This window comes from Dryobates pubescens, chromosome 13 (genome assembly GCF_014839835.1).
Source record: "Dryobates pubescens isolate bDryPub1 chromosome 13, bDryPub1.pri, whole genome shotgun sequence".
Classification (NCBI taxonomy): Eukaryota; Metazoa; Chordata; class Aves; order Piciformes; family Picidae; genus Dryobates; species Dryobates pubescens.
This window is the reverse complement of record NC_071624.1, coordinates 28,116,678-28,138,403: the sequence shown is the minus strand read 5'-3', so window position 1 is coordinate 28,138,403 and position 21,726 is coordinate 28,116,678. Positions and strand designations below refer to the sequence as shown.

The 21,726-nt window shown below is 51.4% G+C and overlaps 1 protein-coding gene across 1 annotated transcript; it reads right to left on the bottom strand.

The window, feature by feature from the left end:
• Nucleotides 1-79: 79 nt before the first annotated feature.
• On the bottom strand, nucleotides 80-19,860 carry PRPF8 (pre-mRNA processing factor 8). Its single transcript, XM_054166228.1, has 43 exons — nucleotides 19,778-19,860; nucleotides 19,550-19,659; nucleotides 19,299-19,467; nucleotides 18,464-18,628; nucleotides 18,149-18,367; nucleotides 17,358-17,570; nucleotides 16,957-17,082; nucleotides 16,775-16,880; nucleotides 16,139-16,329; nucleotides 15,842-15,961; nucleotides 15,572-15,761; nucleotides 15,294-15,413; nucleotides 14,683-14,817; nucleotides 14,443-14,572; nucleotides 13,845-14,041; nucleotides 13,530-13,736; nucleotides 13,277-13,440; nucleotides 12,832-12,958; nucleotides 12,533-12,725; nucleotides 12,094-12,281; nucleotides 11,650-11,888; nucleotides 11,004-11,150; nucleotides 10,582-10,792; nucleotides 9,843-9,959; nucleotides 9,509-9,756; nucleotides 9,160-9,339; nucleotides 8,556-8,691; nucleotides 7,798-7,967; nucleotides 7,348-7,477; nucleotides 7,026-7,172; nucleotides 6,654-6,814; nucleotides 5,807-5,998; nucleotides 4,987-5,224; nucleotides 4,655-4,783; nucleotides 3,968-4,081; nucleotides 3,652-3,825; nucleotides 3,237-3,430; nucleotides 2,656-2,895; nucleotides 2,096-2,237; nucleotides 1,605-1,745; nucleotides 1,258-1,397; nucleotides 902-1,104; nucleotides 80-423 (listed from the first exon to the last, which is right to left on the bottom strand). Exons 2-43 carry the CDS (start codon nucleotides 19,647-19,649, stop codon nucleotides 269-271), a joined length of 7,008 nt encoding a protein of 2,335 aa, XP_054022203.1. The 5' UTR covers nucleotides 19,650-19,659; nucleotides 19,778-19,860; the 3' UTR covers nucleotides 80-268.
• Between the last annotated feature and the right edge of the window lie 1,866 nt (nucleotides 19,861-21,726).

The following is a 21,726-nucleotide window of genomic DNA, read 5'->3' as shown; positions in this document are numbered from 1 at the left end:
ACGCTCCGCCCTGTCCCGGCCCCGGCCCGCCCCGCCCGGGCCCGCCCCCCGAGGCGGGATCTCACCGGCAGCGCTCCCGTTCGTACAAAATTTATTGAGGCTAAAGACACAGCAACAACCGTGACACCGCACCGAGGGGCTACGGGGGCGAGCGGGGGCCAGGGCAGCGGCACGCACACGCTGTTGAATATCAACAGTACTAAGAGTGGGAGGCAAGGGCAGGACACGGCGTGAAGGACCAGGAGTAGGTGTGCAGAGGGGCCCAGCACTAGGCATAGAGGTCCTCCCGGTCGGCAGAGTAGACCTCCCCCTCCTGCAGCAGGGCGAAGTTGAGGAAGTGAGAAGGGCGATGGACCTCGTGGTAGAACTCCTTGGGGTTGGCCAGCTGCAGCTCGTACTTCATGTTGGGGTCGTGACGAACACCTGGAAGAGAGAGGCCATGACCCACCTGAAACCACTCCTGCCTCCACCACTCAGCAGGAGCTTGGAGAAGCCTTCTACCCTGACACACTCCCCCTTTCCTGACCCCTCCTGCAGCTGTCTGGGGTCCACCATACCGGGACCTCCTGTTACTCCCCTGCCAGGCACAGCTCTTCTCTGCCCTGTTCCATTATTACCTCTCCTGCCTCTCAGGGATTCATTACTCAGTGCCAACAGACCTGACACTACAACCCAGAAAGACAGGATGACTATTTCTGCTCTCTACCAGTTTGCTCTCTTGCAAACCAAGAGAACTGACATCCCAGTGCTGGTACCAGGGAAAGGTCAGACCACAATGCTGCAATCCCTGCCAGCCACTCCATGGAAGCTCAGCCTTTGGAACAGGCAAGGAACGATCCCAGGAGGAGCCATTTCTTTCTCCCCAAGCTATTCACATTCCCTCCCTTCCTGTCCTGCTCACCCATGAAGTTGTAGTTCCAGGACCCCTGTGCTGGGACCATGAAGAAGCCGAGGAAGCGATCTGAAAGCAGCATCTGCACCCTCTCATAGTGGGATGGGAGGTAGCCCTTGGGGTTGTTTCCCTTGTCCGTGTTCTGCCTGCCCCACTCATAGCCACTGGGGGTCAGCTTGTAGGCTGTCAGGGTGCAGGAGCCTGGTGTGAAGCTGAAGGAAATGAGAGACAGGGCAAGTCAGATTCATCTGCATGGAGGAGGGAAACCAGAAATGAGCAAATGCTCCCTTTCTGCCACAGGTTTAGTTTGAGACCTCAACATATCCCCAGGCTCCCTCAGCAGCCAGGGCACACAGGCTCCTCACCTGCAGGTGATGATGATGGTCTTCTCCCCATCCCAGGAGGGGTTGTCAGCCATGACCTTGGCATGGGTGGTGACATCCTGTGGTGAGAGCTGAGGGGACTCATTTGGTTGAGTGTGAATCCACCCCAAAGGTTCCATTTCCTGACAAAAGACAAATACAAGATAGTTCAAACAAGGCCATCTCTAGCAAGGCTTCCCTTCCACCTGACCCCAGACCAGGATGGCTTTGGGCCAAGCTCTTAAAGCCTAACATCTTCAACAGACCAAGGGAAGCTGCTCCACCACCTTAGGTCCCCATTACTGGAGATGGTGATCATCCATCCACACCAGGAGCAGAAGTCAACTCACCTTGAGATACTCATGCTGTGGCAGCTGCCCAGGGAGATGCACAGTCTGGTGTGTTCCCCACTGGGGCACCATCACAATGCATCTGATCTCCTTCACTTGGGGGTTGTCAGGGGGGCTCACTCCATACAGGTACCCTGCAATCTAAGAACACAGACACCTGCCTTAGAAGCCCAGAAGAAACCTCCTTGTAACTGTGTGAGAGTAAGTAGGCCCTGCCCTTAGCTCCCAAGAGGAGGCTCTCTGGGCCAGCAAGTTCTCACCAGAGGAGAACATCACAGTTTCATTCATGAATGAGTTTCCCCCAAGGATGGACCTCCAGGAGCCATCAGGATGTAGTCAGAACTCGTGTGCTCAGCCGTATTACCAATGTGACTCGAGCACAGAGGGCTTCACGTGGATGGCAGCCAGCTCCCAGCCCTTCACCACTACTTCCTGACTACTGAGCCCCAGCAGAGGGGGGTTCAGCCGAGGCAGGCTCCTCGCCTGCTCACCTGGGCCCGCAGGTCTGAGATGCAGATGAACTTCTTCAGGACGTTCTTGGGCAGGATGTAGGTGTAGCCTGTCTCCTTGATGTCGTCTGAGGAGACGTAGATGTGGTTCGTTCGCAGGTGGAGGTTGGCAGCAGAAATTGCTCTGTGAAGAGGAGGCCATGCTCAGGTGGTGCACACAGAAGCAAGAGTTTCATCACGGGATCAACCAGGTTGGAAGAGACCTCCGAGACCATGAAGTCCAACCTATCACCCAGCCCTATCTAATCAACTAGACCATGGCACTAAGTGCCTCATCCAGTCACTTCTGAAACACCTCCAGGGACACTGACCTCACCACCTCCCTGGGCAGCCCATTCCAATGGGCAATCTCTCTGTCTGTGAAGAACTTCTTTCTATGATCAGGCCTAAACTTCCCCCTACACAGCTTGAGACTGTGTCCTCTTTGTTCTGTTACTGGTTGCCTGGGAGAGGAGACCAACCCCCACCTGGCTACAACCATCCATCCCTTCCTGAGCACTCTGACCTGTTCCACCCCCTGCCAGCCCTGCCTGCTGTCCTACCTGACTCGCCACTCTGTCTTGGAGGAGAAGGTCTGGGTTTCGTAGTTGCTGGTGGTGGAGGTGATGATTTCATCCCCGTGCTTGTTGACGGTGCGGGTCTGCGTGGCTGTCAGCTGGGACTGCTCCTTGGTTTGCTTCTCAATTTCTGCAATCTGCTGTCTCTGCTGAGAGGGAGCAGAGATCTCCATGCCCAGGATAATGTCTCGGATCTCTGACTGGGTGAGGGATGCAACGTTCACGCTGAAAGAGAAAACCCACCCCAGTCAGGCGTTTCAGAACATGTCCTGGACCTTCTCACTGAGGCACAACTCAGAACATCCACTCAAGACACTAAGAAAAATGAAACCACAACTTTTTAGACCAAAGAAGGGACCAAATCACAATGTGCAGATCAGAGGAGGTCTGGCACAGATATTTTTATCTGCCTTACTATAAGGCAATCAATGCTAACAATCATTTTCCTCTCAAAGCTGACAGCTCGTGGCCAAAGCTCCCTGAAGCCTTCTGCTCTCCACAAGTAGCTCTCTGGCTACACTGTCTGCAGAGCAGGAAGGAAAAACTGCAGCTAGACAGTGTCTTACTTGTTCTTCTTGCCATAGTCAGCAAGGATGAGATCCTTCAGCTGCACCTCCACCTTGATCCACTCCTCATCTGTCAGGGTTGGCCAGATGTGGTGAGGCTCTGTTATGGTTGTCTTGTCTGGCTTCAGAATGACTTTGGCTCGGTCGTTATTCACATGCAGTGCCCGGAGAATCAGAATCAGACGAGAGAAGGCCTTGGAGAAGGAAAAAAGATGTGGTTAGAAAGAAGGAAACCAAACCAACAAAGTCCTGGGCATACTGACATTGATTCTACTGGCACTTCCCATGCAATGTGAAGGCAAGACTTGGAGCCAGGTGATCCCAAGCAACACATTGTGAGGGATCTGTGATGCCTTGGCTCTTGCCCCATCCAGCAGTGGCAAAGCAAACTGCAGGCTGGGTGTACTGTGCTCACCGTGTAGGAAGAGATGGTTTTCAGCCAGTCATCATAGAGATTGAAGAGAACCATCTGGGGTTCAGTAGCCTTCAGGATGAGATCACCAAACTTTTCCACCTTCAGACAGGCCTGGAAGGGCAGCTGCAGCTCTGAGCCTTTGATCACAATATTAGGGAAATCCAGCAAGTGCACCTGGAGTTTATCAAGAAAAGGAATTAGCTCACAACTACTGCACAACATTAGTCCAGATCAAGTCCTTCACAGAATCCAGGACTGCTCTGCAGTCTCCCAAAGATTCTACAATGTCCCCATGGAGCAGTATCTGCATTGTTACCTCAAGTGGGTCCAACATGCCCTTCCGTGTCACTATGATCTGCTTAGGTTGTTCCTCCACAGGAAGAGACCGAATCAAAGCAGCCACTTCTTCAGCAGTCTTCCACTTAGCCAGCTAGAGAAAGACAGCAGGGTTAGAGAAATCTCTCAGCTAACAGCAGCCTCTCCATGCCTTTGGGAGTCAGGAGAGACTCAAACCAAATCCTACAAATACAACTGGAATTCATGGCTTGTTTCAGAGCAGTGGCAAGACCCAGGACCTCCTTCCTACTGATTAGAGGGCAGCCTCCATTCCTGGAGAGGAGTGAGCCCTGACTGGCTCAGAAAAAGCAGCTGGCTGCACCACCTCCTTGGCCCTGCTACCTGAGAGTCCCCCTCCCACTGCACTGCATGTATGGCCAAGTGTGATTGCTGTAACTGCAACTGCTCCTCAAGCCCTGCTTGAAGATCTGAGCTATTTACACTTCAGAGACAAAAACCTCACACCACCACTGCCTGCACCCCTTCACTTTCATAGCCAATGCTCACGCTTGCCTGAGCACAAGTTACACACTGGAAAATGGAACTCCAAACTTGTTAGAAGGAAGGTGAAGACCTTCATGATGTTTTCTGCTCAAGTGAATGTCCCAAGCAGTCAAAGCCCATCCTCAGCTCACAGCCCAAAGCACAGCACATAGCCAGATCCTACCTGTCCTAGACGTTTCTGTCCTGCCCACACAGACGTATGGATGATCTTCAGGAAGAGCTGTCCAGTTCTGGGGTTGAAGATGAAAATGGCTCCATTGATGGGCTTTGTGGTCAAATTCCCTTCAAAAGTCTGAAAAAAACCCCACCCCAAAACCAAAAACCAATCAGAAGTGTGAAGTATAGGGATCTAAACAGAGCCTGCCCACACCCTGACAACAGCCAACTCGCTGTGTGACCATGCTGATGCCTAGCTTTCCATCACACAACCACCCCGAGCACAGGGCACCCCCAGTCCCTGCCCTTTGCCCCCTGCAGATACACCTGCGGCCTCACCTTGTGTATGGTCACTCTGTACACGTTGGTGTCATCCACAAACCAGATGATCTGGTTGGAGAAGAGCTCTCCATAGTTCTGGGAGGAGAGGTATGGCTCTGTGGGCTCGGACGAGTACAGCTGCAGGCCCTTGCGGATTCGTTCTCTCAACACATACAGCGCAGGGTTTGCCTTCATGATTTTGGCCATAGCCTGCTGGATCAGAGGTTTGCTCCCTGGGAACCAGTTCCCATAAGCACTGAAGAAGAAAACAAAAACAAGACCTAGTTGTTACTGTCAGCTCTGAGATGAGGAGACAACAGCCATGCACAAGTCTTCCCATGCAGCAGCCAAGGGCCTTTCTGCCTGCTGCTGCCTGCTCTGTGGTTTCTCTTGTGATGCACTTGGGAGCTGTTCACCCTACACTACACCTCTCAGTAGGAAGCCACAGCACACGTATGCTGCAGCCCCAGAAAAGCTCCATCCTCTCCAATAAGCACACTGGAGCAAAACTTTGCTTGCTAGGACTTTCCCCCTAGGTCTTCAGTGAAGAACAGTCGTCCTCACTTGCAGGGGGACCTTGAAACAAGGCCTGTCCTTCAGCTCCAAGAACAGTCTGACAGAAATGATTAGTGAGCTGGGAGAAAGGAACCATTAATTATTGAATGAGCAGGCACAAGGCAACCCCAAAGGACTGCCAAGATGCCTCATCCCATTCACTGCCTGCCTCCAGCTCCTGCCTTCTCCCCTCATCCCCTTGCCTGCAACACAACCCCATCTGGAAATGCACCAAGGCAGAGCCGTGAACTCCCAGCTGAAGCACAGCAGGTGCAGCTCTCACCTGTGCAAGTTGTAGGCCAGATCAATGGCAATGAGCACACCAGTGGGAGAAGGGTAGATGCTCATGTTGTCTGTGGTGTAGTCCAGGAACTTGGCTCTGGCATAGCGCTCGATGTCGTGGGAGTCGTAATCTCCCCAGCGCAGCTGGATGTCTATCCAGTACTTCTGAGTGGTGGTGCTGTCCATCACATCTCTGAGGAGAAAGCAAGCCAGAACAACTTAATCTTCAACTAAACCCTCCTGCAGCTGTTGTGATTCTTTCACAGAGTAACTGCCACCAAGTGTGAGTGCTGAAGCTGGCTACTGTTTGTGTATCATCCTGAGAAGGGCTTCTGCTGCTCTTTTCACACAGCAGCTGAATGCAGAAGCTGTGAAGAGAAACCCTCAGCCAGTGGGGCTCAGCTGCAGGTTTAAACAAAGCAGCACAGTTACTGTTCTGCTGTGGAATTATGAGGGTCATCTCCCCCAGGGACTGTCTGGTAAGGATTCAGTTGAGCTGAACATAGCACCAGCACAGTGTCCCATTCGCTCCACATTCTGGTCCTAGACAGCAGCAGAGCTTTGTGGGGCTTCCTGGAGAACCTTTTGGAGCTCCTGAGCTCTGGCTCAGGGGAAAGGTAAATTGGAAGAGAGAACAGGAGCAAAGGCAGTCCTCATGTTCTGCAGAAGGCAGTTCTAGGAGGTGCTGTAAGCATCTCCCAAACAAGCCCTGTGCTCTGCCAGCATGGCTGTGTCCTGTGTCACCAAAGAAAACCAGCCCCAGGGGCCCAAGAGGCAGGGCTGGGGAGGACAAGCTGAGCAGCTCTGCTCTGCAGCAAGACTGAGGAGGGGAAAAGAGAAAGACTCACTTGGAATCTGCGAGCAGTGATGGCCGTGACACATTCCACTTGTAGGAAGCAAAGAGGAGGATATCTGCACAGGAGGAATTCATCTTGTATGACTTCCTGGGATGGATTGTCTCCTTCTGCACTGTCTCAATCTCCAGAGCATCCAGCTCTTGATCAAACACCTGGGCAAAAGACAAAGACAAGCTGTATCCAACCAAGCCAGCTAAAGCATCTATCCTCAACACAGAGCTACAGCAGGCATCCAGGAAAATCCCATTTCCCTTCCCTCCTCTGTCAAGCTGCTGAAGAAGGGGCAGCCCAGGGACAATCTCTGCTGGCAGCAAGAGGCTGTTGGTGCACAAGGGAGCACGTGTGCACTGCCCAGACACCAACCTGACACAAATCCATCACAATGCTCTCGTGGATCTTCTGCCACAAGTGAGCTCGGAAAATCTGAATGAGAGAAATCTTCAGCGTGGGGATCTTGCCGTGCATGAAGATGCCTGTCAAATCCAGCTGCACCTGAAACCCAACATACACCTGCAAAGGAAAAGCAGCTGTGAGAACAAGGCAGCAGCAACACAACTCACCCAGGTCAGAAAACACAACAGCTACTGCTAAGGAGGTTTAGTTCACAAGAGGTTCTTCAGAACCAGCCCGAGCAACTGCTCTCCTTTTGTGCAAGTTCCTACAGGTACGAACTTGAGGTACTTACATTAGCTCTGTTAATGGTAGGAGACCACCACAGGGTGAATCTTCTGTTTGGAATCTGGTTCAAACCCGACCTCTGGGCATTTGTCAGCTTCTTCCACTTCATGGACTCCTCAAAGCCACTGGCCTTCTCCCTAGGAAGGGGCAGACAGCCAAGTGTTTAAGATGTCCCTCATCTCTACTGACTGCCATGTGGCACATGGAATAGAGGCAGGAAGCACAGAGAAGGTGGTGCAAAGGTTGTTTCATGCAAAGGAACTTCCATGGATCTGCATGCTGAACTTCAGCTACAGCCCAATCCCAGGTGCCCTCACAACTGATCCACACAGTGTGCTCCAAAGACAACTGCAGAACAGCAAAGCCTCAACAAGGTCAGGGCAGCCTGAGCTGAGGGCTCCTGGCGCACTACTAAGCTCCAGTTTGCAAGACAAGGTCACATCAAGGTTTCTCTCACCAGAAGAGACCCTCCCACGTTGGGAAGTAAGTGCCCTTGAAGAGAGTGTGCTCCAGGATGCCTTCCACTCCCCCAAGTGCCTGGATCATATCTGTGCGGTAGTTGTTCAGGTTCCAGAGTTTCCCATCATGGCGCTGATGTGTCCACCAGAAAGGGTTCTGCTTCAGGACCTGGAGACAACAGCACACTAGTGAGCAGCTCTCCACTCACATCATTTAACCTGGCTGCACTCATTGTAGGAACCAATGATGATGACGGTGTCAGCAATTAAGTCACAAAGCTTCACACCCTCAGTCTTGGAGGACAGAGTTCATGTACATGAGCTCAGTCACAGCCCCTGTGCAAGCAGGGCAGTACTGCTGGATGGAATCCAAGGTGATGTTTTTATCTTTCAGGGACTGCCCTTCCACAGAGCTACCATCACAGGCTATAAATAAGACAATTTTCTACTGTTATTAAAACTTAAGACCTCGAAATGTTTATTTTGGGACCTTTTTTTACCCCTTCCAGAACGTGTTTCTTTCATAGCTGCACTAGGTGTGGTGCTCTCAATCTGTCAAAGTGCTCCAGAAATGGACAGCTACACATTTAGGAGAATTTGGGTCTCAGCAGCCTCTGCTAGACCCAGCACATGCATCTAAGCCCTTCCTGCACCAGACAGGCCAGGATGAGCACCTGCAGTGATGCAAGGTGAAAGGGCATTGTCTGGAATGTGCATGTGAACCTCCCACTTAGCCACAGAAATTCCCAGTCAGTACCTGATACTGTTTGAAGTCAGTCCTGACTCTCCATCCTTTATCATAAGCCAGGGTATGCCTGTCCTTCTGGAAGAGGGTGTTGATACGAGGGATGCCCCTGTCCCACGAGTCCTCCAGGTCCTCCAGCGTCAGACGCCTGCACAAACAGAATCCCCACACTTGGTTATCTCTCAGTTTCACAGCAATGCAGATGTTCAGTCTCTTAGTCATCCTCACAGCCCTCCTTTGGACACTCTTGAAGTGGGGAGCCCAGAACTGAACACAGTACTCAAGACGTTATCTCACCAGGGCAAAGTAGAGGGGGAGGAGAACTTCCCTTGAGCTTGATGTCAAACAACCAAAAGAAAAAGCCTGGCCCTGTAAGTGTGCAGAACTAGCTGCAAGTGGGTCTGATGTCAGCTTTTCCTGGCACCACCATTTCCCTTCAGCTGTGCCACAGCTGCACTTTTGGCCTGCACAGCCCACATCTCCTCCAGAGGTAGGACAGTAGCTTTGTGGGCAGCTCATAGCACCTTATCACAGGGCCAGCAAGGCCTCCAGAATCCGGAGACAGTGCCAGACTCCCCAGTACAGCCTGTGCTCAGCCCCAGAGACAAGGCCATACCTGTTCTGGGCTATGGCCTCCTGTCGCTTCAGGGCGTACTCTGCCCACACCCTCTGCGAGTCGATGAATTCGCTCTCCCAGGGCTGGATGTAACGGTAGAGATTTGGGATGAGCTGATCCTCCTCGTGACTCATGCCCGAGCGGAAGTGAGTGATGCCAACATCTGTCTGCTTGGACCACCTGCAGCAGAGAGGTACAAGAGTGAGGTGGGAAAGGCAGGACTTCACAAGGTCACGCTGTCACAACCTGCTGTAAGGGCAGGCAGCTACTGTAACTCAGCAGAAGTCAGCATTATGGGAAAGAGCATCTAACAGATCACCACTGCAGCTGTCAGAGCAGCACAACTCACCTCAGGTCAGACTGGGGGATGAGAACGTGGCCCATGGAGAGCATGCCCAGGCCCCCCAGCTCTTTAGGGGTGTAAAACACCACGGGTGGGAAGCGGCTGGGCATTTTGGAGTTCAGACCAATCTTGATCCGAGTCTGGATTTTATTCTCACATTTCACCAGCAAATCAAGCAGCTCCTGAGTATTCACAACAGCTTCCCTGAAGTATGTCATCAAGCCAATCAGAGCTGTATTCCATTTATTGACAATCTAGACAGGAAAGCAAAGGATCAATGCTCAGCCTGCTCTCCAAACACCTACAGAAAGCTCTGTTGCACATCTTCTTGCCACCCTACCTTAGTGAAGGTTGTGGAGCCAGATGCCATGAGGATCTGCCTCACTCTGTTGTGAAATCTCTGCATAGACTCATCATCCACACGCAGGAAGCACTGAGCTGTGCGCTCCTTGGTGACCTGCAAGAGCACAGGAACATCAGCTCCTTCCTGGGGGCTCCCTCTCCAATACAAACCCACTAAGAGAAGCTCTTGCTATCAGGCATTTGTGAACACAGGAAGAGATGAGGCTGAACAGCACCTCTTCAGCTTCAGGGCCCCCAGCATGCCCAGACAAGGAGTTCCCACCCCTCCCAGTAAGGAAAGCTCATACTGAGTCCATCAGTGCTGTTCACAGAATGACAGGTTGAAAGGGACCTCAAAGACCATCTGGCTCAACCTCTGTAGGTAATAGCAGAGTTAAAATGAGCTGGCCCAGCACCCTGTCAAGCTAAGCCTTAAAACTGTCCAATATAGGGAAATCCACCACTATCGCTGGGAGATGATTCCAATGTCTTACTGCTCTCATGGTCAAACATTTTCTTCTGGAGTGCCATTGGAACCACCCCAGGAGTAACCTGCACCCATCACCCATTCCCTTTTCCAAGTGACTCCTTACAAAAAGGGAGTCTTCATACTCTTGGTAGCCAGCCTCTAGGTACTGGTATGTGGTAATACAGTCTCCCCTAAGCCTCCTCCTCTCAAGACTGAACAAATCCAGCTATAAGCTCTGCTCTCCCACCCTGTTAAACCCTCCCCCTACCTCATTTTGCAGGTTCCAGACACCGTCCTTGTGGGTGAACTCCTCATAGCTGGTACGGCACTTGGGCAGGATGCGGCACTCGAAGCCACACATGTTGAACAGGAGGTTGGGGTTGTCCTTGCTGTACACCGACACGAAGCTGTTCTCCCACTGCACCGTGGTGACCGACCGAGGCAGGCGGTTCTTGATATCCCAGAACACGGCACGACCGCTGGGAAACAAGATGTGCAGAGTGACAGGCTGGCTGTTAGCGAAGCAAACTGCAAACTGAGCAAGTTCTCGGTGCCCTCCTGGCTCTGCGGCCCCTAAACCCACCACACGCTGTCAGAATTACAGGGCAGACCCCTCTTCTCTCTTCCTGAGCACCTATCAGTCACTAGTGGTTATTCATTACAGCCAGTGTTCCAGGCTGCAGCACTCACAGGTTCACGTCGTGTTTCATGAGGCGCATCCGAGCGTCGCGGGGCCAGCACTTCTTGTTGTTGTAGCCGACGATGTTCTCGTTGTTGGGATCCGGATGCTCCGTCAGGTATCGCTGAATCAAGTCTCTGGCCTCATCTGCTGTAAACCTGCAAACGCACAGAAGTGCATCTGGAGTGACACCACCAACTGTACACACAGATAAGGACTTGCCCAGGGAGGTCGTGAAGGCCCCTTCCCTGGAGGTGTTCAAGGCTATGTTGGATGAGGCCTTGAGCAATTTGGTCTAGTGCAAGATGTCCCTGCCAATAGCATAGAGGTTGGAACTAGATGATCTTTAAGGTCCCTTCCAACTCAAACCATTCTATAAATCTATGGATAGGTGATAGCCATAGCATGTTTGAGGGCAACCTGCATCCAATCCCTGCATCCTCATGCTGAGGAAGACTTCAGTTTCATTAGCACTAACTGAAAAAGCCAGAGGAGGCATGCTCTGGGAAGTCTGTCAGTTCAGACATTCCCTTTGCTGAGAAAGATCAGGAACCAAAACATGGAATAGGAGCATACAAATTCCCACCTTCACAGCATCTGCTGCAAGATGCCAGAACTGGAGTTCACCTGAGGAAAGCAGGGCCCCAGGGGTCTCACCTGAAGAAGATGTGGATACGGTCGATGTATCTGCAGAAGAGGCGGATGGGATGGGCCACCTCAGTGGCAATGTCTTGGAAGCTCAGGAAGTCATTTGGCATCTGGGGAGGCCCAGCCATCTCACTGGCACGGTGCAGACCCAGCACCAGCAAGTCCATCACAAGCCCATAGTACTGGACAATGAAGGAAGCAAACTGCAGCCCACGAATAATTCCATAAGAGTTTGTGTGATTCATGTCCTGAGGAACCGAAAGGGAAGAGTGAGAACCTGGCACAACATACCAGAGACCTCTGACCTGAACAGATGCTCTTTAGCAGGACCTAGAAAGGTTTTCCCCTCATCACTTCTTTTTCTGGCAAGTCTTAAGTCCCTTCCTTCTCCAACAGTCCAAACCCTCTCTATTTTATAGCCCACATACTCCCTTTGCTGCTAGAACTGGTTACCTTGTAGTTGATCACCACGTTGTTCTTGGCTGTCATGTAGTCAGCAATGTTGTGATCAACGATGAGACGCAGCAGCCTGTTGAGCAAGGTCAGGTCAATCTTCTCATACATCTTCTCGAAGCGGGACTCCAGCATCACGTTGCATTCACCCTCACTTGTTTCCCAAACATCTTGGAGATTGTTAATGCCTGAGGAGACAAACAAGCTTGTCACACCATCTGACACATCAGAGTGCAAAAGCATCCTTCTGGGCACAGGAGGTCAAGGCAAGGGCTCCTATTCCTGTAATGCCTGATTCATCAGCCTCTGGTCCTTTCAGTCTACCCAGAAATGGGTGAAGAATGATGTCACCAACCACCAATGCTGTGGAAGTTCTCCTCCTCCAGTACATGCACAGATGTATTAACCTACAAAATAGTCTCTGATTGCAGTCACTAACCTTGGCACCACTTGTACACCAACAGTGGAGGAGGTTCAGTGTCAGCAGGTTTGATCCACGGAGGGAAGAGCCTTCGCTTATCGGCTTCATACCACAAGTACTGATCCAGGTAAGCATCTGTGATTTTCTCCAGGGGCTCAACATCATAAACAGGAACTAAGTGGCTGTAGAGATCCATGAACTCAATACCCACCTGAAAAAGAAGAGGCAAAACTGAGGCTTATTGCTGACAGAGAACACAAAGTCTTAGGGCTGTTTAGTTCCCGAGTGCACCACATGGCATTCAGGAGCACACTCACCTCCTTGAAGGCTCTCTGAGTTAAAAGGTGTCGTTTGATTCTGGACAGAGCTTCATGGGGGTTATCATAAGCCTGTTCAATCAAGCCCAGCTCCTCTCTCTGTGACTGGTTCAGGCGAGATTTCACACTGAAAGCCAGAAAGAACAGCTCATGCACCTAAGCATGAACACACTAACAGCCACTGCATGAAACTGCTGAAAGCCACTATTTGACCCAGCAGATCAAGATCTGAAACTCTTCTCAATCCATATCCCCAAGCTGAGGAGCACAGCAATGGTTTTGCCCCAGATGGCAGAGTCCACAAAGAATCTACAGCCTTTACCAGCCCACTGGGGGAAGTTTAACCACACACTCGATTCCAGGAATAACAGGGAACAAAGCTTCAGGAACCTTTCCCAGTGCAGGTGTCTGCCCCTAAAGAACACAACTGCTTCCCACTGCTTACCTGTAAGCTTCCTTCAGCCTCTCCAGGGCTAATATGAGCAACTTGGTGTCGTGCTTGTAGGACAGCGGGGGGAAAGGAATGGGCGAGAACCTCCTGCTTTCCAGCCAGTGCACTGTGGTGGTGTACACAGCAACAGCCTCTTCCGCAGTGATGTAAGGCCCGTCCTGCAGAACCACATCACCACTGTTAGTCAGTGAAAGCTCCCCTATGAAAACAGCACCAATTTGGGCAACCTCAGGCTGGACAGAAGTACCTTCAGGTAATTATGTTGCCGTTCCTGCTCAGCTTTTAAGTAGAGCCTGGTCAGCCGGCCCAGGTTCTTCTTGCAGACCGTTTTGTCTACAGTGGCACCCCGGCGGATCCGCTCCCTGTTGTAGTGAGCTGTGTTTGTCCACCAGTCGGCTTTTGCCTTCACATACCTCAGGATCATGTTCTCAATAGGAGTTGGCAGCCCTGGCACCTGGGGAGGAACAGGAACTTGAGGAAAATGGGAAGAGGAATCTTCAACAAGAGCAGATCCACCTGGGAGCTGCTAAAATGGAAGGAAAAGGCCAAGCCAGAGACTCACCTTCCAGGGGATATTGGCTTTCCAGCACCGCCAAGCCTCGCTCAGATGCTGCAGGATGGTTCTGGCTTTGTTCTGTTTGATTCCTTCTGGCATCATGTCCAGGATGTCATGCATAACAGCTGCCCTCAGCTCCAGGTCAAAGTGAGACTCCACACGCTGCTTTGTGACAGTCTTTGCTACACCCTTGGAGTGACGGCCTGAAAGAAGCAAAGTACTTCAGCAGCTGACACTGTCAAGAGTATAACTGCCAGTGACCAGTGTCACTGCTCCTCTTCCTCCCACCACAGGAGCATATGGAGGTGCAGCATGTCTGCAGAAATTACACTACCACATCAGTGATGTGTTTGGAACAGATGATTAGGAGGCTATGGAACCCACAGTGCTACAGAGCAGGGAATCCCACTTCCATTTGGAATCTATCCTGGGCACACTGGTCTCTTAAAGAGCTCTGAATCAGTCACTATCTCTTGGGATTGACACGGAGCATGGATACAGATCACCATTAGGAACAGAAAACTGGAGCTCCAGCTGGCATCTAATCTGCATTAATCTTTAACACACTCTCCTCCCACATCCAAAACTGACAGAGTGTGCTGACCTTCAAACTGCCTGGCCAGCAGATTCCCCAGCCAGCGCTCCAGCAGCGGTGTGATGCCCCTCATGAAGAATAGCCACACTCTCCATCCTGGAGCCCAGAAGCCACAGCCAGGACCTTTGCCCACAGGACCCTGGAAGAACAGAGACATGGTAGTATCAGGTCACTTACTGACACTCTAGAACCCCTCCTTTGTTGCTCAGTTTACCTGGGGCTACCATCAGATGGAAAGGTGGAACTTACTGTGTTAAACCTGTAGTAGATGAGATGTTTCAGGTCCTTGCACATACGGATCTGCCTCATCAGTTTGTACTTGTATCGGTACATTCCTGTCAGCTGACCCACGTGGGCAAAGATGTACTGCAAACCATCTGCCAACTGGGACACAGGGAGCACAGTCAGAGAGGACAATAACCACCACACACACACTGCCTCAAGAAGCCAGGTTTGTTTTACAGCCAGGGGCAAAGCGTATTAGGCCAGATAAAGCTCCTGACATTGACTCCTGTAACAATCAATTCTTATCAGCTAGGGTGAAAAGCAGATTTTCACACCACGCTGAATACTTCCATGGTTCTCCCTCTTCTTCATAACACTGCAGCACTCAGTCATTTTCATAGGATAGTTTGGATTGGAAGGGACCAAGATCATCTAGCTCCAATCTAGACACCTTCCAGTAGACCAGGTTGCTCAAGGCCTCATCCAACCTGGCCTTGAACACCTTCTGGGAACATCCTACTTTGGGCATCCCTGCCCTGAAGCGCCCTGTGTAATCCTACTCGGGTATCTGACTCCTCCTCTCAACCTCCCCTCCTCCCCTTTCAGAAAACAAGCAAAAAAAAAAGAGAGCCCACCTGGAAGGCATCCACATTTCCAAGTCTGTATTGGACGTGGCTGTCCACCACCAGCTTGGTCAGCCGCAGAACCTCTCGGCACAGATGGAAAGCATTACCAAAACGAGATTTCTTCCTTTCCTGGAAGAGACAAAACCCCAGAATTTATGTAAGCATGTTATACAAGAGTGAAACAGCTCCAGTTCAGCCCATCTGTACAGCAACTGACCAGCAGCTACTTAGCAATTTTCAAGTACACTTCTCTTTGGAGTGAAATCAATACCTTAGTGGGCCAATACCTTAGTGGTGAGGGTCTTCACAGGCTTCAGGTTGAAGTTGTAATCCAAGTGCAGGTAGTTCAGGTTCTTTCTGTGGATCAGCAAGTTCAGCATATTGTAGCCCTGGCGACACACCTGCAGGCCAACTTCCACCCAGTCCAGCTTCGTCGACTGGAAAAACTTCGTAGCTTTGAAGGAGCGGAAGAGGTACCTGGAGAGAGCAAAGAGCATCATCAGCTGAGTCTTTCACACAGACCAGCAGTTCCCCACTGAGCTGGCCCCACCACCTACCTCTTCTTCTGGGCCTTGGGGGGTCTGTGCTTGAGTGCATTTAGAACATAGTATTTCAGTAACTTCTGGTAGGAGACTCTCACTTTCACTGGCTGGCCTGCCGGGCAGTGCTCACGGTACCTGGGGATAAACTGGACTTCAATTTTTCAGGGAACTCACATTCCTTAGAGAACAACCTCTCCCAAAATTTCTAGAAATCAGGAACAAGTCTCTAGAAACTCTCCTAAAATCACCAGTCACCACAGGATTCTAGTGTCAGGATCACCAAACCATTTCTTCCCCTAGAAAAGAACTCACCAGTTCTTAACTAGTGGGATATCAAGAGCTCTCCGAGTCCTCCCAGACCTCAAGTTGAAGGGTCGTGGGGCCCACAGCAGAGCAATGCCATTGGCTGTGTTATCTGTGTAGAGTGGGGTATCCTTCAGGAAAGGTTCCACAAACTCTGGCAACTCAAACTCTTCATCGTCATCAGGCAACGGTTCCTGGCTCTGAAATGCAGAAACGCCACACAACATTTGCTCCCTGGTTACTTCAGCTCAGTTTTCAGAGTTAACTGAGTGAAAAAACAGTTCCTTGCTGTCAAAGTAGAAGTGTGACAGTGCTGAATATCAGAGAAACAACAAGCATTTCACAAGGCCCCAGTGGGCCTAAGCCCTAACTTTGGCTGCTAGACCCTGAGCTAGGTACTATGGAGGTAAACAGCTTCATAAAGGGCAACCAAAAAGGTAAAGAACCTATGCAAAATGACACTGTTAATTGTGTACTGGGATCTATCCTAGAGACCAAAGGAGACAGCTTTGTGCAATTCTGCAATAGATACAGACTACAAAAGACAGTTATGGGGGGTTTTGTTTGTTTTGAAATGCCTATGGGTGCCACTCTCAGAGGCAAGGCTGCAAACAAAGCCCCACCACCTCCACAACCAGGGCTCACCTTGACAGAATGTCTGTGTGAGATAGGGTTGATCAGTGGATCGAAGTAGAAAGCTGGGAGATCAGGATCCTCTGTTTTAATGAAAACCACGTTTGGAGTGTGATACCTGAAAGACAGATATGCACTGGAGCATCCCAACAGCTTTCCCCTGCTCTCCCTGCTCCTGAGGCTGCGGCACTTACCAGGTGAGGTGGACGTGGTGTGGCAGGTTATTGTACAGGTATGGGAAAGCGATTTTGTACTCTGTCCTGATGGGCTGCCTGATGATAATCTTGTTGATGTCATTAAATTCATTCCAGTCCTCATCCCTCAAATGAGACAAGAAGAAATTGTTGTAGGAGTGCTCAGGGGGCCGGAAAGGCAAACATTTCTGATGCAAGACATGATATCAGGGCTTTTCTTTTAGCCTTCACGCTAACAACCATTCAGTGTCCAAAGCAGCAAGCACATCACAGACTGAACGCTGAAGTGAGCAAACACCCAGGAACAGCTCACCCAAGGCAAGACACCTGGTAACACATGAACCTTCCCAGCCCTTTTCCCAGATAACCACTTAACTTTTCCTCCCAAACACAACACTTACTGAAGGTTGATGTCTCTAACAAGAGGCTCAAACTTGGGACCTCCAGGAATAGCCATGTTCAGTGCCTTGGAAGTAAAGAAGGCCTTCAGGTCAAATAAATAGAAATAGTTGTCATCCACGAGGTCAGTGAGCAGCTGGTTGGCCAGTCGGTACAGCGTGGACATCATTGGCAAGGTGAACTGCCAGCGCTGGTAGGTGGAACCATTCACATACCTGCAAAAGAACAAGGCACAGGCACTCAGTAGACAGCCAGAAGGCAACTGAACCTTTAACAAAGGACCAGAGATAATCAAACACCTTTCACCACCCACTGTTTGCTGTAAACATCAAGGCCAGCCAAACACACAAGCCCCTCTAGAGAGAAACAAACCACGGACTACATCTACCCAGAAAATTACCAACTACACCAGCTCCTCTCTTCCTCCATATCCAAACTGAAACACAACATCTGTGAACTCTTAAGGAAATGTCCATTCAAATTTCAACTAGATAATCCAGGCTGTCATCTTTATGGCATGCTAAGTAACATCAGTTTTAACAGTTAGCTGGGCACCAACCTCCTGGACAGCGAGGCCTTGCTCGCCCTGGCTGGATGCTGAAGACAAGAGGTAGAATTGTACCATGATCAGGTTCTCCCTCTCATCCTTGAGAGGAAGTTTTTGTCTCCCTATCAATATCACACACAGAGCCCACCACAACACAACCAAAGGTTATATGCTGCTACACATAGGTAATTTATGCAGTGCATTTATTCCTCCCCTCTCCCAGTGAGCCACCAGAGTGGCACGTACTTCCTGTTGTCCTTCAGCGGCTGGTGGTCATAGAACCAGTCCAGTACAGGGGCATCCTCCTCTGGATCCAGCTCAAGCTGAATGGCTTCCAGAGGCTCCACATCCAGGATATTATCAGCATAATCCAGAGGGGGCTCTTCATCATCAAATGGGGGGAACCTCATCCTCTTGAAGTGACGCCGATCCCTTTTCTCTCGCCTCATCATAATCCACATTGACCTGGCAGAAACAGAGACCATTAAATGCTACCTTTCCTGTGGATGCACAAGTGTTTGCCTACAAGTTCCCAGCAGGGTGAAGGAAGAAGGCACTTACCCCCACTGAGCAATGTACACCGGCTCTATGACCCAGGGGATCTCATTCACGAAGGAGATGGCGCCTGTGATATGGTACAGAACTGGAACATCTCTGATTTGCTCCCAGGGCATGGGCATGTTCTCCAAGAGCTTCAGAACAGCATGAGGCATGTACTTCAGAGCACTGCAATCACAAATCAAGGAAAATCAAGAGTTGGAAGGGATGACAAGAGAACAGCCACCCACCTGACACAAGCCAAATTACCTCCACACCTTTCACTCCTGAAAATTGCTCATCTAACCTGTTAAGAAAGGCCTCCAGTGATGAATCCAGGAGCCTCCTATTCTAACCTTGTGCTTTATGCAGCTCACCATGAAATTTTTTTCCTGGTGGTTTGGATTCTGAGAGACTGTCATGCATTAGATGTTACAAATGAAACAGAAACATTTCAAATGAGTTTGTGGAGGTTTTATGGGTAGCTGTAAGTTAGTGCAGTGCATCTTGAGCTGCACTGATAGCTCTCTGAAAGCAAACAGCAAAGAAGCATTCACAGTACTTTTTAATCCTTCAAAAAACTACATGCTGCCTACATTATAGTCTCCTCCAACTTCTAAGACAAAGTGTTATCCAGGGTGCTTCTCATAAATTCAAGGAACCTCCTTTGCTTATCTTCTGCACTGCTACCCTTGTGCAACTGGTTATCCCATCCTCACTGAGCTACCCTGCTGGTTTTTATGAACAATCGATATGGAAAGCAGTTTGGAGAAAGGTCTCTCCCTCCAACGATCAATGAGGAGCTTCGACAAGCCAGTCGAAGCTGAGCTCTCTGTCACATAGCGGGGGGCTCCCTTACCCCAGGTAGACGCGTTTGTCATGACGGAATTTCCTGTTGGTCATGTCACCGTGGTCGCGGATGATCTTCCGGACGTGCTCGGGGGGCATGTCCTCTTTCTGCGCGTCCACGAAGCCGAATTTCCTCTTCTCTGCATAGCGCTTGGCCTGCAGCTGCTGCCACTTGCGGGCTGCGGGGACACAGAGAGGCAGCGGTGTCAGGCCTGGACTCGCTCGAGAGGATGTGACTGAGCAGGGGACAGCTCTACCCACCTTTTTCCTGCAGCTTCTCCTCAGACATGTAGTCGGGCAACGGCGCCAGCGGGTTGGGCACCGGGGCGCAGCCGCCGCGGTACGGGAAGACGGCAGCCATGGTGACGCACCTGAAGGAGTGGAAAAGGGCTCAGGGCGCGGACAGAACCGTCCCCGGCCTCCCCCGCGCCGTCCCCACAGGCATCCCCCGCCCGCCCCGGCTCCCCATGGCCTCCCGTCCGCCCTCACCGGCTGCCGCGACGCCCCGCTCTCCCCCACCACAATGGCGGCCCAGTGCCGTTGCCTCCGCGCCTCAGAGACCCGGATGTGAGCGGCGCGCACGGGCAGGGAGTCTGTCCAATCAGCTTTCGCGCTGCCTCGGAGACAGCAGGCGCAGCCCATCAGAACGCGGAGGAGGGGTGGGAGGCGGAACCAAAGAGGGACGACAGAGGAAGTTGTGTCCGGCATACTCTTCCGGTGGGGCGCTCGGCTTTCTCCGGTCCCGCCCTTTGCTACTTTCGGTTGGCGGAGAGAAGCAGCGGTGACAGCTCAACTCCCTCTCTGATTGGACAAGCCTGTTGCGCAGATCGGCCCACGGGATCTGTAGGAGGCGCTGTAGCGCCGCGTGGGATGTTGGGGGCACAGGGGATGCCCCGCAGAGCGTGGATTCCTCGCGGGGCGGCAGGGACCTATAGTGTCCTCCTCGGTAAGGGCAATACCCGCCTCGGCCACCCTCCTTTTGTGTCGTTTCCTCTGGGCCACAGTTCCCCTTACAGCTCCAGGCAGGAGGACTCCACACCCCAGGGGAGCAACGCTGTCCCCAACTACAGCACCGCACCCGTGGCCGTACTATAGCTCTTAGCCATAGAATTACTGAATTGCTTCCGTTGGAAAAGACCTGGAAGATCAAGTCAAACATAACATCACCGTGGCCAATAAACTGTGTCCTAAAATGCCAGGTCTGTGTGGTTTTTTAGACGCCTCCGGGGATGGTGACTCCACAGCCTCCCTTGGCAGCCTGATCCAATGCCTGACCACTCTTGCAGGAAAGAATTTTTTCCATGTACACCAAACCTAAACCTCCCCGGCACAATTTCAGGCCATTTCCTCTTGTTTCATTACTTGGTACTAGGAAGGAAAGACCGACCCTCGCCTCACTCCAGCCTCCTTTCAGGGAGTTGTAGTGAAAATGAGGTCTCCCCTCCACATGGTGCCCAATCCCTGGCCTCCAGGCACTGTGTGCTAGGCTCAGTGAGTAGCCGCAGGCCACCCAGCAACTCATCTTAGGGCTTTGGCAGAGAGAGAGCTCCCTGGGTGTTATCCAAGCTGCAGGGAATATTGTCTCTCAGGATGTGGGATAGAGCTGAAGGAGGGTGCAAGCAGGTGACAGGTTGAGGTGTATCTTCCTGGTGACTAATTCCCTCATGGGGACGTTCCCTTTCACCCTGTGAATCCCTCTATGGGGGGATTAGAAGCAGGTCCCTTCCCAAAGCCCTTCAAGCCAAGGCCAGGGCATTTTCCATCAGGATGGATGAGCACAGGGTACTCCCATGTCTGGCCACAGGGATCTGTACAGCTGCTGCTTAACCCACCATAGCACTGTAGGGAAATCACATCTGACAAGAGGCACCCAAGACGGGCTTCCATGGCCCTTAAACCCACGTGCCTGGGGTACACGAGATCCACGTGACAGCAGGAATGTGTTAACACAATCCAGGCCTTGAGAAACATCCCTGGTGTGGGCAGAGGCTGGAGGACAGAGCCAGCATTGCTGAGCGGGTGCAGAGACTGCATTAAGGACAGGGATCAGTGGATCAGCTCCTGAAAAACTGGATGTCAACAACTCAAACCAAAGAGGAATCCTTTGCTGCCAGCTCTGCTCCATCTAGGAGCTGTGAATGCTACATGGGCAGCTGAACACTGCTTGAGGTGACAAACCCAAACACAGAGTATGAATCTCCAGTACCTGCAAGCGTCCCTGCACTCTCCACAAATAGAAACATAAGCAGCTTTGGCCACGAGTCATCTCCAGCCTCCCACTGCCCACATGTATCACTTGTCTTTCCCTGCCCAGGCAGAAATGTGTCTGTTCCCTTGTTCTCCTCCTCGAAACAAGTGCCACCCGCTCTGAGCAGTCTGTTGTTTCATCCTGTCCCCCAGCTTTTCAAACCGAAGGAGAGACTTTGAGTTAAAGGTTG